General features: G+C 38.8%; 1 protein-coding gene across 2 annotated transcripts in view; it reads left to right on the forward strand.

Moving 5' to 3' along the window:
- Positions 1 to 18,544, forward strand: part of STS (steroid sulfatase) — a 441,865-nt gene that overhangs the window by 248,271 nt on the left and 175,050 nt on the right. For both annotated transcript variants that reach the window (XM_077480825.1, XM_077480826.1), the window contains one exon: positions 14,038 to 14,175. In XM_077480825.1, the coding sequence (XP_077336951.1) occupies positions 14,038 to 14,175 (138 nt within the window). The remainder of the gene's footprint in view (positions 1 to 14,037; positions 14,176 to 18,544) is intronic.

Genomic DNA, 18,544 nt, shown 5'->3' on the forward strand with positions numbered 1-18,544 from the left:
TTTTTTATGAACTGTGTGTAGCGGCCATAACCCTTGGCAGGACGGCCTTAACCTTTTTGGCTTAATGGTTACCTCCGCTTGGCAAATACTGAAAACTTCAAAACAGCTGCCAACACTTCAAACAAACAAAGTTCAGTGGATATAAAGTAACAAATAGTGTAGCGCTGGATGTGTGAAAAAGGAACCGTACATAAATAAATGATGTGGTTACAAAAAAACAAAATGTGAATATACTGAAAATACAACATGAAAACTGTGGATACTGGAAAGTGTTAATAACTAAATTGTGAGTCCCAGTGAAAAGAGTCCACATATATTAAGTGGTGCACAAATGTTGTGGTTGATCTTCCTCACAAGGAAATCAGGGAATCCACAAGTCAAGTAAAACCAGGGATAGCGGATTGTCTGAAATAGTTTCAAAGAATAGGTAAAATACTCTTACCAGAGTCCATCTGTCATATGATGGTTGAGCCAACAGCGCTTGGGGTCCAAACATGGAACCAATAATGAATTGATAGTAGTCCGAATGGATGACTCAGTAGGCTGGGGAGGCTTCAGATGTTGTAAGACTGTGATGAACGTCTCTTGAAGCGTCTCTCAAGGTGTCAGGATTGGATGGGTCACATTTGGGGTGCCGGCCCCAAATGTGGGAGGTGGTCCACAAAAAAATATAAGGGAAAAAGAAAGCTCCAAATGGTGCAGGTCAGAAGGTAACCATTGGGTTTTATTTAAAAAGTCATAAAAATAAACAAAATGATGACATGTGATCACAAAAAATAAATATTAAAAGGAAGAAAAAGCAATGTGGGGTGCCAAATGCAAGCCCGACGCGTTTCGACAACATATGTCTTCAACAGGGGCATTAGTGTGACCCATCCAATCCTGACACCTTGAGAGACGCTTCGAGAGACGTTCATCACAGTCTTACAACATCTGAAGCCTCCCCAGCCTACTGAGTCATCCATTCGGACTACTATCAATTCATTATTGGTTCCATGTTTGTACCCCAAGCGCTGTTGACTCAACCGTCGTATGACACATGAGTCCATTCTCTCTGGTAATAGTATTTTACCTATTCTTTGAAACTACTTCAGACAATCTGCTATCCCTGGTTTTACTTGACTTGTGGATTCCCTGATTTCCCTGTGAGGAAGATCAACCACAACATTTGTGCACCACTTAATATATGTGGACTCTTTTCACTGGGACTCACAATTTAGTTATTAACACTTTCCAGTATCCACAGTTTTCTTGTTGTATTTTCAGTATATTCACATTTTGTTTTTTGTAACCACATCATTTATTTATGTACGGTTCCTTTTTCACACATCCAGCGCTACACTATTTGTTACTTTACACCCAGAGAGTAGCCACTCGCAGCTGGGCACTTCAAGGCTGAACAAATCTCTAGCCAGAGATTATGGCAATCAGCACATTCATGCAGAACTTAAGAAATCTCTAACCTTGAACAAGTTGTAACTGAAAGCGAACAGGAACCTTTTTTCTCTGTCTCCTTGACAGTACTGGAAAAAGTGTGAACTCATCAATGTCCTTCACAACTCAGTAACCAGGCACTTCTTAGGATGCTGGCTTGTCGGCCCTCCTCTGAAGAGTCCTCCCCCGATCACTTTCACGAGCTGCGGTGTCCCTCCAAGCCGAGAGCACACCCGGATGCCTTGAATCCTCCCTCAGTTACTGCGCCTCGAACCAGCCGGTTCTGAGACTCGGGAACAGACGGATTCCTACTCCATACCAGACGAGTCTATTGGGGCTAACCAACAGAAACATGCTGCGGAGCGTTGAACGATCTGTGACCGGGACCCCTCGCGGGGCTACCCCAGTCCAGGAAACAGGAACAGACCACTAGGGCCTCACGAACGACTCGTAAACATGCGACTTCAACATCTTAAGTACCTTTCCTCAGACACCTCAGCGGGGCCCGTCACACCCACTGATTGGCTCTGAGGAAGTTGATACCCAAAACGTCCAACCATTCCTGGTTCTGGCCTGTCATGTGCCCCTCACCGTACACATGACCAGGCAGAACTCTAACACAGCCCAGCCAAACTGATGTCAAAGTTAACCTACACAATTAACCCTCAGAACCCCACTACTGTCCTGAGGCAAAAACTAAATTTACACATAAATGACACTTTGTCCAAAGTGTCACCGCTACATGTGCGTTAGGAATTTTCTAAACCTATTAATTCATTTTCAATGTATATAAGAAGGAGGATGATTAAGGTAACTAAGCATTGGAAAGGAAATCCTATTTTATGATTTTGATCGACAATTAGGTGAATCCTAATCCAGATAGTTGTTAAATTGTTACTCCTTCTTTGTGTAAACATTGCCAAAAAACAGCCCCATAATCTTTAATATGGAGTTTCAATCCACTTACATACTGTGTCTCCAACACAGGAAGTGAAATCTCCCCAGGGACATTAAAAAATATGCATTTAGACCTCTTGCACACTGCAGCATGAAAAAGCTCAGTATAGCTTTTTTTTTTTTAACTGAACTAAAATACAACCAATTCATTGTAATGTGCCTTTGCACACAGGTGAGTAAACAAGTGCTGTACATTCATCAGTAAAAATAAACAAATAGAAAAATCTGCTTTTTTGGTCAGTAATTTACACCTCATGCCCACAAATGCACGTAAATGCCTATTTACATGCTGTGCAGAACAAGAACACGAGAATAAGAATATGTGAAACACGAAACTATGCAAACGCATATATGCAAAATGCGCATAAATATGCACAAATACGTAAAAAAAAAAAAAAAAAGTCTGAAAGAGTAGATGCTCAAACAGGAGTATCATGTGCAAGAGGCCTAAGCAATACAAAGTTACATTAATTTGTGTCGTTTACATCTGCCTAGAGTTCAGCTCTAATGATTTGCACACATGATGCATACTAGCACATTATGCTATTGTCTTGCAGGTTTTTTTTTTTTTTTGTGGTTTACTACCACTTTAAGATTTAGCGTATATAGAAACTATTTAGTTGTTTGCTTAAAGCAGGACATTTTAATTGGTAATTCCCCCCCCCCCCCCCAAAAAAAAGACTCTCAGTAAAATATAATTTTTTGTGTTGTCATATCTTATATTTTTTTAATTTATGTTAAAAGAAAACCTGCTGTTTTTTTATATATAAACTGTCAGCTTTCCTAGGATTTCCCCTAGCATGGCTTACGAGAGCGTTTTTAAAAGCACATTTGTTAACGGCTAGACAAGTCCAAATTATTGAACTGTGATATGGGAAAAATGAAACCATACATTTGACCTTGTCAAAAAGTGAAAGGAGATGATACAGGTGATAATACAGGAAAGAATGAGTGAACATGAGAAGAAGAAATAACTCTAACCTTGTCTGCTTGACTGACATGTCACCAAATTGGATTGCTTAGTGACATGTTGATGCAGATAAAAAAAATGAGATAATTTGAGACTTTGACAACAGAAATGCTTTATGCGTTGCCTGATGAGTAATTGCTATGCATGGAAAGGTCTGCTTTGTAAGAGCTTTGATGGGAACTGTTATTTACCGAATAATTTGCCACAGGTGTAAAGTGTATGAACATTATATGCTACAGTTACTAGTTTTAAAGAAACTGAAGGCACTGTGTATGCACATAGCAGCCAATCAGAATCTTCCTTTTATGGTTCTGGTGCTTGTTGAATTCCCCACTTTTATATAAGTAAAGTGGAAAACGACTTATATATTGATTTTCTGTTTACAGAGGCTTTGTTTGCAACCATAGTTAATCTTCCTTTTAAAAAATTGTCCAGGAGCAGGAGGTTTAGGCTATCTCAGGAAATATTATGCTTCTGTGATTTCTACATAACAAATTAGTCATCTTGTTACCTGTAATCTTTTTATGAATAGAATTATATTAGAAATTCCTGTCAGATGTAATCCTGGATTGTTATACTCACTGCAGTACTGGTGCCGCTTACTACATAAAGGCAATGAGATCATATAACCTACTACCTGAAATTATGTATACTTGATGGTAATTTTACAGAATTTTTTTTTCTTCTTTACATTTTGAAGGTAGCTTATTTCTGAATAATAATCCCTAATAAGATAAAAGGAAGGTATCTGAAATATTCCAACCCACCTATATGAGGGGCTGATCTTTGCAACAACCCTGTTGAGATTATTATGACTTTAAATGTAATCAGACTACTGAATTACCAGACAGTGTACATTATATATATACTGCGTACATACAAGTGTTTGTAATTCTGGTTTATGAACCCCTACCAAACAGCATAGCAAGCCTGCAGTTGAGTGGTGCAGTTTGGTCACCAGCTCATCCTATGCCATGACTGAGCAGAAACAAGCTGATGAGGTCTTCCTTCTGTTATCAGTTCTTATTTTATATATATACATCTATAGCTATATATATATATATATATATATATATATATATATATATATATATATATATATATATATATATAATTATATTATTATTATATTATATTATTATTATGTTAGCATTTACAATGAAAGTCTAGAGTCTGGGGATGTTTATATGGCTAAGTGTTTGGCGCCATCTAGCGGCCAAACACTGATAGTGGACTTGCTTTATCAAAGCATTGAACTTGGTACAGGAAGGGACTGTTATTTACACTAGAGAGTTGACCTTTTTACCCACGATGTCGGGTGACCTACCCATGGACACTCTCTCTGACAGTGCATGCTGGGTAGGACATAAAAGGAGCCTGAGTGGCCATCTTAGGGCTCTTGGGATTGCAGGGGCTGCTCATGAGGACTTGTGAGGAGGCCTCCAGGAGGAAGGGGCCTATTGCCCTTGCAGAGCGCAACCCTGCTTGGTTGTGTGAGTGACCTGAAGTACCAGAGACACAGTGATCAGATTGGGAAGATCCAGAGGCACTCGCTTGAGCATCAGAAGACCAGGTCCACCTATCGGAACGGAACGGAGTGACGGAGCTGGCTGACACAGAAGCAAGCTGCAAACACCGGACCAGAGTTACCATACTGAGCTTTTGATCCAGTTGGTGAGCGGGTTGCGGCCCACAGTTTACTAAACTTTGCACCTAGTCAGACTTGTATACAGGCCTCGCTGGGATCCATAGTCCCACGGAGGAGGAGTACAGCAACTGACACTAGGCAGGCATAAGGCTTACTTACTATCGCATCTCAAGTATTGTATTATAATTACAGAAGCAATGCTAAGATCATCCTTAACTCAACTTTAATTACTTTAACCCTTGGATTACAAATTATAAGGAATTATCATTGCTAGCGAAGACAAGAAGACCAAAAAGACTGAGTACTTTAAGTGACATCTCACACATAGCTATAAAAGTAGGGGGAGCTCCCTTGTAATTATATTGTTTACTGTTGTTATATCAAAAGTAATTGTTCTGTCATTCTATGTTGGGATGGCAGCACAATTATTGTAACCACCTGTTTGCCAATACTTATAGTAAAATATACTTTGGTTAAGTAACCCGTTGTGTGGAGTATTGTTTTCCCCAGTGGACCCTGAAGTGTCACTACAGGTATATTGTGTTATATTATATTGTACTGTATTGTATTGCACCCCAGCTGTGTCAAGGGGACTGAGTCAAGTTAGTGGGGTTTATTAGCAGTGTGCAGGCTCAAATCAAACCAGCAGCTCCTTTGGGGGTCATTGCTATATATATCTATATCTATATCGAGATCTAGATATAGATATAGATATAGCTATAGATGTATATAATGGATATAAAAAGCCAGTTAAAACGTCAGGTTTCTGTGATCTAAAAAAAATGAGTCAAAGATAAATCATTTCAGAAGTTTTACCACCTTTAATGTGACATATAAACTGTGCAACTCAATTGAAAAACAAACTAAAATCTTTTAGGGGGAAGTAAAAAATAAATAAATAATGTGGTTGCATTAATGTGCACACTCTTTTATAACTGGGGATGTAGCCGTGTTCAGAATTAAGCAATCACATTCAGTCACATTCAAACTCATGTTAAATAGGAGTCAGTACACACCTGCCCTCATTTAACTGCTTAAGGACCGCCTCACGCTGATATACATCGGCAGAATGGCAAGGCTGGGCACAATCACGTACCGGTACATGATTCTTTAAGTGCCCAGCCGTGGGTTGGGAGCGCGCCGGCGGCGGCGCTCTCCCAACCCGGTCCTGAGCTCCGTGACCGTGGCCGCAGGACCAGCAGACCCGATCACCGCTGGTGTCCTGCGATCGGGTCACAGAGCTGAAGAACGAGGAGCGGTCTGTGTAAACAAACCTCTCCCCGTGCTTCCTAGTGTAGCTGTCACCGATTGTCTGTTGCCTTTTATAGGGAAGGACGAACAGTGAGGTCACATGCCAGGCCACGCCCCCCTACAATAAAAAAACACATAACGTCATACATAACACCTACACTGCCCCCTAGTGGTTAACTTCTTCACTGCCAGTGTCATTTACACAGGAATCAGTGCATTTAAATAGCACTGATTGCTGTATAAATGACAATGGTCCCAAAAATGTCCGATGTGTCTGCCATAATGTCGCAATCACAATAAAAATCGCTGCCAGTATACTAGTATAGTAAACTATCGCTGCCGCTACTAGTAAAAAAAAAATATTAATAAAAAAGCTATAAAACTATCCCCTATTTTGTAAAAGCTATAACTTTTGCGCAAACCAATCAATAATCTCTAATTGTGATTTTTTTTACCAAAAATATGTAGAAGAATATGAATAAGCCTAAACTGAGGAAAAAAAATGTTTTTTTATATATTTTTGGGGGATATTTATTATAGCAAAAAGTAAAATATATTGAATTTTTTTCAAAATTTTCTCTCTACTTTTGTCTATAGCGCAAAAATAAAAGGTGAGGCATGACCACGCAATTGTCAGTTAAAGTGACGCAGTGCCGAATCGCAAAAAGGGCCCTGGTCCTTTGGCTGCAAATTGGTCTGGGGCTTAAGTGGTTAAAGTGTCAGCTGTTCTAGTAGGCCTTTCCTGACATTTTCTTTGTCGCATCCTACAGCAAAAGCCATGGTCCCCAGAGAGCTTCCAAAGCATCAAAGGGATCTCATTGTTAAAGGGTATTAGTTAGGAGAAGGGTACACAAGAATTTCCAAGGCATTAGATATACCATGGAACACAGTGAGGACAGTCCTCATCAAGTGGAGAAAATATGGCACAACAGTGACATTACCAAGAACTGGATGCCCCTCCAAAATTGATGAAAAGACAAGAAGAAAACTGGTCAGTGAAGCTGCCAATGGGCCTACAGCAACATTAAAGGAGCTGCAGGAATATCTGGCAAGTACTGGCTGTGTGGTACATTTGACAACAATCTCCCATATTCTTCATATGTCTGGGCTATGGGGTAGAGTGGCAAGACAAAAGCCTTTTCTTACAAGGAAAAACACCCAAGTCAGTCTAAATTTTGCAAAAACACATCTGAAGACTCCCAAAAGCATGTGGGAAAATGCGTTCTGATGTCTGATGAAACCAAGGTTGAACTTTTTGGCCATAATTCCAAAAGATATGTTTGGCACAAAAACAACATTGCACATCATCGAAAGAACACCATACCCACAGTGAATCATGGTTCCGTCACCATCATGCTTTGGGCTGTTTTTCTTCAGCTGTAAGGGGGGAGTTAGTCAAGGTAGAGGGAATTATGAACAGTTCCAAATACCGGCCAATATTGGCACAAAACCTTCAGGCTTCTGCTAGAAAGCTGAACATGAAGAGGAACTTCATCTTTCATCATGACAATGACCCAAAGCATACATCCAAATCAACAAAGGAATCACTTCACCAGAAGAAGATTAAAGTTTTGGAATGGCCAAGTCAGAGCTCAGACCTGAATCCCATTGAAAATTTGTGGGGTGATCTGACCTCACAATGTGACGATTTGAAGTTTTTTTTGCAAAGAAGAGTGGGCAAATATTGCCAAGTCAAGATGTGCCATGACTCATACCCAAAAAGACTAAGTGCTGTAATAAAATCAAAAGGTGCTTCAAAAAACTTTTAGTTTAAGGGTCTGCACAACTTTACAACCATATAATTTTAGTCTTTTGGTTTTGCTTCCCTCCACCTAAAAGATTTCAGTTTGTTGTTCAACTGAGATGTACAGTTTATAGGTCACATTACAGGTGAAAAATGTTTTGAAATTAGTTATCTGTCTCTTTTTTTGCATCACAGAAACCTGACATTTTAACAAGGGTTAAATTATATATGTTACTTTATTTTGCTATTAATAAATATATACAACAAAATGCATCAGGATACACTTTACAACAGCAATTAAACAATTCTCAACACAACCACTCATGCCCACAGCGCATGCCCACATATCTGTTTAAATATAACAGAATACAAAATGTTGTTTAAAAAAAAAAACAAGAAAAAAAAACATTATAATACTTTGTATCAATATGTTCAGTAAATTAGCAGCACTAAGCAGAGGAATACAGCTCTGACTGGTTCACCTCTCCCAGTCTTGCTATGCAAATGAATAATGGAGGCAGATATCAGGAAGGATTTGCGTATTTATACTAGTTTTATGTAAGAGTTTTTAAATAATGAAATAAATGTATTAAATCATGTTTATAACGTCTGCCTGGTGTTTGGATTTACCTTGTGCAGTTTTACCTACTGTGAAAAAAAAAATGAGTAGGATTGTCACCAGTTTTCTGTTAATCAAAATATGAGTAATAAAACTGATACATAATATGCAAGAAGAATTTTTTGTTTAGCTAAGAACAGCATTTTCCAACAGTATTGTTCTTCTATCAATAGTATTTAGTTTGCATTTCTCTATGTGTGATTCCCTTGAGAGGTAGTCACAGCATGACCCAGTTTTTCTCTGTATTACAAGAACTAAATACCTTTTTTATCAGTTGTCTTTCTCTGCTGATGCCATGCATGCTGTAGGTGTTGCTGTAAATGTCATATAGCATTAGCAAAAGCTGAAACACTGGGGATTTCATGAATTTAAAAAAAAATGCTAATTCTAAATCATGATAAGTAAAATGTATATTATAAGATAAAAGAAGTCTCTAGAAATAGTACTGATCCATGCACTTATTTAAAGATTAATTTTAGCAAAGCTTGCAGAAAAAAACCCCAGGAAGTTAAAGAAGAACCCCGTTCTAAACAAAATGTCCAATAGAATATGAATCTTCTATTATTTCATTTCTGAAGATACAAGGGCTACTGGTATGAAAAACCAAACCCCAATAAATGGTAATAAACAATTAACTCAATTGTACAGCCACAAGTAAAGGGTTTCTTTGGACATGACCAGTTTATGCTTGTATCCTCCAAATGATCAGTGTAAATCTTATCTTAAGCATCTATGAACTATATAATATACATGATTCGATTTACACTAAGCAAGCATTTATATTCTAATGAGGAAGAGTCCAAAATGCATTTACTATAAATAAGCAAATCCTGGTGAAATCTGGTCCCCATTGAAGAACCCCTATGTTGAAGGTAAAATGTTTTTTTCTTAAAGATATGGTGATTAGGTATGACATTGACTAAAAATATTAAGAAATCTTTGTTTTACTGTTATCATGGGATCAAAATATTTTATTTAATATATTAGGAATTAATAAAGTGATCAAAAGTGCCCTTGTACATTATGTCTCAAGAAACTTAAATAAATCAGTATGCAAAATCGCTTAGATAGAAGGGGTGTTAAAAGCCCAACTGAAGTCAAATAAATTGATTAGCAATCAGATCTCTAGGTACAAACAAAGTCCATTTTCATAGCCTCACTGCCAATTTCCTATTCTAAAATGTATGCATAGAGTATAAATATGGCCGTGCAGTCCAACAGCTACCAGATTTAGGACCAATGTTCCCATTGAATTGTAATGGACCTGGTCTAAAGCAGTCTTTTTTTTTCCTCTGCCATTAATGCCTGTTAATACACTTGTGATAAGGGGTGTGGCTGTTTACAGTCACAAACCATAATATGAATGTGGAAGATTTTTGTCAGGTACCTGGTCGGAGGTCAAAGTGCTGAGTGGGCTCCCTTTGCGGCTAAGTGCAGAGCATCCCTGAAGGTGGTACAAGTGGGGCAGTGCCCAAAGAAGCAAAAATTGCCAGTAGTGTTCTGGGAAGCTCACCACTAGATAAATACCGGAACAGGCAGGATGCGCTGTAAGGCAGATGTCCCACAAAATCTCCAGGTGTACTTGGCAACAGGACAAACAGGAAATGGTAATGGAAGCTAGGCCAGAGGTTATGCATGGTGGATAAGTCAGCAGAGGAGGCAGGTTTCAGAAACAGGAACAGGCTGGTGTCATACACAGGTAGGCAGATAGATAGCAGAAAAGTCCCTAATCCAGGCCGGGGTCATACACAGGTGAACAAACAGCAGCAGAGTCAATAGTACAAGCCAGGGATCAAACCCAGAAATGAAGCTCAGACAGGTCAAGGGCAAGCTGGGTCAATAGCGGGAAATCCAAGATAAGCACACAGAGGCACAAGAACACGGGGGGGGGGGGCTGACGAGCATCCAGCAATCTGATGAGCACAGCAGCAGCTGTGCGGCAATTCCATATTTGTGCGCACGTGAATGCACCAGTGCGACCATTCCTAGTATTGACAACATTGCTTCTTTGGCTATCTCCCCAACAATTCTAGCAGATGTATTTAATTGTGTTTTGTATTTGATTAAAGTAGAACAGCCAAAACCTTTGACGACAATTAGAACATACTAATTGCTGTCTGTGTCCCCATTGACTAAATCCCCCTTACTTCCTGTCCAAGTTACTGTTGTCACAAAGACAAAAAGTAAACTCTCTTCACTGACAGTTGCCACTGGAAGAGGAAATAAGTCCTCCCAATCATTCAATGAGACACTTGTCATGGGGGACATATGTCAAATGTGAGATTTCCCCTAATTTGGGAAGGATTCCTGTCATATTTTAAGAGCTATGTTTCTTTTTTCTGGATTGATAAGTCATCGATATATTGAAAAAGATTTGTTTACAAGTTAAATCAGGACTAATAAAACTTGGAGTAGGTTTTGCATGTTAAAATAATTTATAGCTAGGAGGATAAAGAATGTCTGATCTGAATACCTGAATTATGTTCAGATTTCCATTTCATTCTGCTTTGCATTTGTCTATGTCTTTGACAAGGCAAGTGATATTACATCACTTCAAGCCAATACAATTCAAACCAAAAGAGCTTAGATGAGCTAGTCATGAACACTGGAAATGCACATATTCTCTACTCTAGACATACTGGGGTTGATTTATCAAAACAGGAGAGTGCAAAATCAGTTGCATCTCTGCACAGAAACCAATCAAGTGCAAAAATGTAGCGCTAACAAAATATATACATGAACAAAAAATATATAGAAAGTCCAAAGTCCAACATAATAAAGTGAACAAATATGTGGAATGGTGAATCTTAAGAGCTTGGACACAGATGGATGAATAGTACAGCCAATAAAAAGGAAAAAATACTGCGCTCCTAACTACCTAGTGAAAAATAAACAACCATATAAAGCAGCAGCTACTAAGTGTGAGACACATCAAATACAGTAGAAAAAATAAAAAATAGCTGCGCTAATACTAATTAATCCCGTCTTATAAGAAACCTTAGTTATTGAATGAATCCCTTATGTGAATTAAAATATAATCAAACATATACGTGAAATGAATAAATAAAATTGTGAAGATAGGATACCAATTGGTGAAAATTGATATTAGAAATGATTGAATTAATATATATGTATGTATATATATATATATATATATATATATATATATATATAAATCTAGAAATAAAAAATAATAAATAAGGTGAGCAAAGTCCCAAGTGAAAAAAATCTCAAATAAAGTCCAAATAATACATGAAACAAATCGTGCAATCTTCCGTCACCAAAAGTGCAGGAACCGCAAAGAATACACGCTTATCAGGTGGCAAGCATCAATAGCTCGCAAATAATACCCGACAGGGTCCCAGTACTAGATCTCATGTATGATTATATTTTTGTGTGATTATATTTTTGTTCATATAAGGGATTCATTCAATAACTTAAGTTTTCTTGTAAGGCGGGATTAATTAGTTCCCTCATTCCCATGCTGCCAGAGTGTGATTTTCTGACTCCTCGAGGCTCCAAGAACTGCCTCCCCAACTGAGCGGCTGGAAACCACTCCACACACCCTCGACATTCCCATGATGACAGCCCAGATGACAACCCGGAGATCTATATACAGATGAACCCATATTTATATTTTATTCTTGGCCGTGGTGTTCTTTTTGGAAAAGTAATTTTTCCAAGTTGGTCGAGATCTATGAGGTCATCAGAAGATATCTCTGGAGTTTCCTGGTTCCTGTATCCAGCTGAGAGAACCATCCATCCGTGTGTCCAAGCTCTTATGATTCAGTGTTGCTGACATCCGGGTCCAACTCCTCTGGTAAGGGTGTTTCATCTTGTTCACTTTTCGGATTCACCTACTGTGGATGTTTCACATTGCTCTCAGCTCGTTTGAAGATTATTACTTCACTGTGGATCTCAATTTAGTTTCTTTTACTGGGACTCATGCTATGAGACTTGTTTAAAGATTCTTCATTCCACATATTTGTTCACTTTATTATGTTGGACTTTGGTTTTTCTTTGCTGTATATATTTTAGTGCTACATTTTTTTGCACTTGTCTGATTCAAATTGTTTTCACATTCTTGTGTAGCAACTATTATATTCATTTTTATTTCCATTTTCACTTTTTTGATATTTTGCGCAGTATTATTTCTATCCACAGAAACCAATCAACTTCCAGGTTATTTTTATTTTTTTTTGTCAAAGCTTAAAGTGATATTGATGGCAAATAAAAAAACAAAACAAACAAAAAACAAAAAACAAACATGTTATACCTACCTGCTCTGTATAATGATTTTGCACAGAGCAGCCCCACTCCTCCTCTTCTTGGGTCCTCTATCTCCTGTAAAGTGCCCCAGGAGCAAGCAGCTTGCAATGAGGGCACCCAAGCAGGCGCACGCCTAAGCCACTGCTCTGTGTATCCATTAAGACAATGAGCCATGTCTCTGCCTTGCCTCCTCCTCCTCCTCAATGGCTATCTGGCTGGGAGAGTCCCCAGAGTGCCAATGCTCTCGTGCACATTAGTGGATCAAGAAGGAGCACAGGTAAGTATTAGTGAGGACTGGGAGGACTGCTGCACACTGAAGGTTTTATTTTACCTTCATGCATAGAATGGTTACATGTTTAAAAGTTAGAAGTTGATTGGCTACCATGCACAGCTGCACCATATTTAGCATTTTCCAGTTTTAGTTAATCAACCCCACTCTCTAGTCTTTGCTTCATTGGAAGTAAATTATTAGATCATGAAACATGTTTTATGTCCAAAAATGCTGGGTCCAACCTCACCTTGAATCACTTCAAACGGTTTACTTTCTTCTTTCGCTAACTACTACTCTAACCAGCCTTTTAAGTGGTTTATTTCAATAATTCGTAATTGTGGCATCATACATTTGATCAAGCACAATAAGCATACAGTATAATGAAGTATAATAGACTTTTGAAATACTTAGACTCAGACTATTGTATGTTAGAATTTTACAGTATATACTGACAGCAACATACATCATCATTTATACAGATGCAAATCAAAATGTAATAAGGCATTCCCTATGACAATTAATAGTAACTGTAACACAAATGTAAACACACTTTAATATACAGACAATAAAATGGATGAATTTAAAGCAAGCTGTTTGGATTGCACTAAGTTAGAAGAAACCTGAGTGAACATACCATCAGTAGGCTGTGCAAAGTGCTATAAGCCTTAGCAACCAATCAGATTTAATCTTTTCTGTCATTTGAGTAAATTTCAATAGTAAGTTGAAATTTGCTTGACATGGTTAACTGCAGTTTACGCATATTAATTGCAGTTTGTAATTAAATGTGCCCAAGTGTGAGAGCACTACATAGTCAAGGTTTGCTGGGAATAATCAAACAATTCCTAATCTAATAATTATTTAATTTATTTGACAGGCAAGATTATTGAAGAACTGAAAAGAAACCAACTTGAGGAGAATACATTTGTATATTTTACATCTGATAATGGAGGTCATGTAGAGGAGATTTCCTCTACTGGCGAAGTACATGGAGGATGGAATGGAATCTACAAGGGTAATGCTTTTTATAAATATGTAAATTGTTCAATAATCCCAAATTAATTCAACACATGAAAAATCATGCATTAAAAATTAGCTTACATTCCTTTATAAAAGAAGAAATCTAATGGAGAAATATGATATTATTAAGTAAACACTCCGCTTAAATACCAGAGCTTTTTTTTATCTGCCAAATGTTTTTTGTTTCCATCCAGCCAGCCCTCATTTGTGTGTGATAGTGTTGGAAAGATAAAAGTGAAGTTTGGTTCCGATGGATCTACCATAATGTATTTTTTCCTTCAAATAAGCAGATCTATGGTTGAAATATAGTATTGGTGGACCCTGCTCTGGTCCTAGGTTGCTACCTCTCTGATAGAAGCAGAGGAAGTGCTCCTTAGATGGTAAAATCTTGGATGTGTACTACTGAGAAGCACGTGGTACAAGAGTCTTTCTCACTTGAAGGACTTTTTGAAACATTTAATGGTTAAAGTAGAGCTATGGGCAAAACTTTATTTTCATTTTGAATAGAGCAAGGGAAGGTTATAACCTCTGTCAGTCTTTCGCAATCTGTGTCCCAGTACGGAGTTTTCCCTTGACTTCCTATCCCATAGCCAGACAGGAAGTGGGAGAAAATCAATGCAAATTAAAGTGGATGTAAACCTGATTCATGAAATTTTACCTAGGCACATATATCTGTAGTGTTTACCTATCTCTCTCCAAACCCCCAAGTCCCGTGTGTTTCTGCTGTTTCATTGCTCTGCTATCAGCATGATAACTTCTGACAAGTTATCTGTCAACCAAGATAAAACCAGCCTGAAATTTGTGTCAAGGAAGGTTGTTATAAATAGATTAGCAGGGAGCTTGACTTGTCACAGCACAGCTCCACAAGTCTCTGCCTATGTGTGTGTGGGGGGGTGCCTTTCCTCCAATTAGTTGTCTTGTCTGTATGCTAAGAATCCACTCCCAGTGCTGAACAGGAAGAGAAAATCTCTAACACGATGTGCACTTTCTAATGAATATATACAGCTGAAGACAGCAGATATGCATGTAAAACTTATGCAGGGAGATTTATTTAATCTCTGTGTATCATCTGAGGCTGTTCACTTCACTGGGTATAGGAGAGGGTTTACATCCACTTTAAGGGAATTTCATGGGGACCCCCAAGTAACCAGAACTAGTGTCCCCATTGGAAGATTATCCCTCTATTACTTTTCTGGGGACAATCCGCAATTTTTGATTTTCATTTACTTTCACTTTCAATGATAATGGTAAATAGGACAAATAGAAAGGGGGAATCTCCTTAACCACCTCAATCAATGCACTTACACCCCCTTCCTGCCCAGACCAATTTTCAGCTCTCTCACAGATTGAATGACAATTACTCAGTCATGCAACATTGTATCAATATGAAACTTGCATACTTTTTTTCACACAAATAGAGCTTTCTTTTGGTGGTATTTAATCACTAGTAGGTTATTTATTTTTTGTGCTATAAATAAATAAAGACCGTACATTTTGTGAAAAAAAAATACTTTTTTCTTTGCTTCTCTCATAAAATGTTGCCAATTAGTAATTTTTCTTTATACATTTTGGCCAAAATTTATACTGCTACATATCTTTGGTAAAAATAACCCAAATTTGTGTCTATTATTTGGTCTTTGTGAAAGTTATAGAGTTTACAAACTATGGTGCCAATCACTGAAAATGCATCACATCTGATCAGGCCTTCAGTACATCTAATTTCTTGAGACACTAACAAATACCCCCCAAATGACCCATTTTTAGAAAGTAGACATTCCAAGGTATTAGGTAAGTAGCATAGTGAGTTTTTTAAGTTGTAATTTTTTTTTTTTTACAAAATTGTCATATTATCAGGTTATTTCTCACACACAGCATATGAATACAACAAATGAAACCACAAAATACATTCTGCTACTCTTTCAGAGTATGACAATACTACATGTGTGAGACTTTTACACAGCCTGGCCACATACAGTGGCCCAACATATTACACTTTTGAAGGCCCTGGAGCACCAGAACAATGGAATTGCCCACAAAATGACCCCATTTTGGAAAGCAAGTCTAGAAGTTTTTTGGAAAATTTGGAAAAAAAAAAATGAAAACGCATTTTTTTTTACACATGGTTGTCAATTTATAAGATATTTCTAACACATGGCATGTATGTAGCAAAAATTACACCCCAAAATACATTCTGCTACTCTTTCTGAGTATGGCAATACCACATGTGTGAGACTTTTACACAGCCTGGCCACATACAAAGGCCCAACATTGAAGTAGTACCTTCAGGCGTTCTAAGAGCATAAATTACACATCTCATCTCATTTCATTCATACGTATCACATTTTTAAAGGTCCTTGAGCACCAGGACAGTGAAATTACCCACAAAATAACCCCATTTTGGAAAGCAAAAACCCCAACATATATTCTTTGAGGCATGGGCTGCAGATAGGTGCTTGAGTACTCTAATGGGCTAGAGGCAGGTACTCGGGTAACTTGATGAGCTGCAGACAGGTACTCGGGTAACTTTATGAGCTGCAGAAAGGTACTCGGGTACTCTGGGCTGGTACATGTACTCGGTTACTCTGATGGGCTGGTGACAGGTACTCGGTTACTCTGATGGGCTGGTGACAGGTACTCGGTTACTCTGATGGGCTGGTGACAGGTACTCGGTTACTCTGATGGGCTGGAGACAGGTACTCGGATACTCTGATGGGCTGGTGACAGGTACTTGGGTACTCTGATGGCCTGGTGGCAGGTGCTCAGCTACTCTGATGGGCTAGAGATAGGTACAGGTACAGATAGGTATTTGGGTACTCTGATGGGCTGGTGACTGGTATTCGGGTACTATGAAGGGCGATGACAGATACTCAGGTAGTTGGTGCTCAAATGGACTGTGACAGGTACTCAGGTACTTGGGTACTCAGATGAACTGTGACAGGTACTCAAGTACTCAGATGGACTGTGACAGGTACTCGGGTACTCAGATGGACTGTGACAGGTACTCGGGTACTCTGATGGACTGTGACAGGTACTCGGGTACTATGGTGGACCATGACAGGTACTTTGATGGGTGGTGACAGATCCTCTTTATTGGGAGGGGTGCAATCATTGTGATTGGTGTACACTGTAGGCGGTAACAAAATGTTACTACAATCTCCTCCTCACACATGATCACTGTGTGAGGAGGAGAACCCGGTAACATCTCATTACCGCAGTTTGTTGAAATTTAGTGATCGGCTGTGATCCTTTCACTGTGGTAAACAGCCACCGGTCAATGACATCGGTGATGAGCAATGTTCCAGAGAACATGCCGCCACTGACATGCATGCGCAGGGCGCTCTAGATTGCGTGCATGTGCTGTGAAAAGTGGGGCAGTACCACCTGTGATAAAGTCACGGCTGATCACGTAGTAAACAGCCATGCCCAATGGCTGTTCACCCCCCTCGTTGGCCAACGGTGTCTCCGTGACACACCGCCATCGAAGGAACAGGGATGTGTTTGCTCTATCGCGCGCATTCCCTGTTTAAATGGAGGGACGTCATATGACGCCCTCCCAGAACGAAAGCCGCGCCGCCTGGCCGTCATATGACAATATGCTAGCATAGCTAGCACTTAACGGGTGCACAGGCAGAAATAAAAACCGGACAGGGGTTTTAATCCCACTCCACTCTATCCAAAACATAAAAAGAAGATTTGCCTTAAGTTATTCTTTAGAAGCCTCAATTGCAGCCAACTTGCTTGAGGGATACAAAGGCCCCCCTTATTCAGGGCTTAAGAAATCAATGTTAATAAAGTCATGACAGAATGCACTGAGGGACCTGTGTTGAATCCTGATGAAGTCTACTGTCTCCTGATGGCAGTAAAGGTGGCCAGCTGAGCTCTATGATTTCTACAAACCTTACAGAGCAAATCTATGAGGGTGACCTGACTTTTCTTTACTGCAGCAAATCAATGCAACTAGGTCACTTCACTGCCCCTAACTGTGAGTGGTAAGTGATGGAGCAGTAGCAGACCGATGAACTGATTCTTCTGTTTTCTGTTCCTATTAGCATATTTCATATGAGCTCCTGTTCACACAGCAGTCTGAGTGTTGTTGTACAAGCGATGACAGATACTGATACCAAAATCACTTACGTACTTATTCAAGATGTACATACATTCAACATTTTTTTATTCAATACATAACAGCATAATTTAAATATTTCTATAGCTGCCTGGCATTTACATTTAACTTTTTTCCACATTGTTTTTTTTTCACAGAAAGCCTGAAATATGTAACTTTCCACACTGCTTCACTATATTGTGCTATTTGACAGCACAACTTTATTTTTATTTTTCCTGTGCAAACCTCTGCAGCTATTACA

The sequence above is a fragment of the Lithobates pipiens genome, unplaced genomic scaffold (assembly GCF_037356315.1).
Source record: "Lithobates pipiens isolate NorthernLeopardFrog02 unplaced genomic scaffold, aLitPip1_a1.2 Scaffold_16, whole genome shotgun sequence".
NCBI classification, from domain to species: domain Eukaryota; kingdom Metazoa; phylum Chordata; class Amphibia; order Anura; family Ranidae; genus Lithobates; species Lithobates pipiens.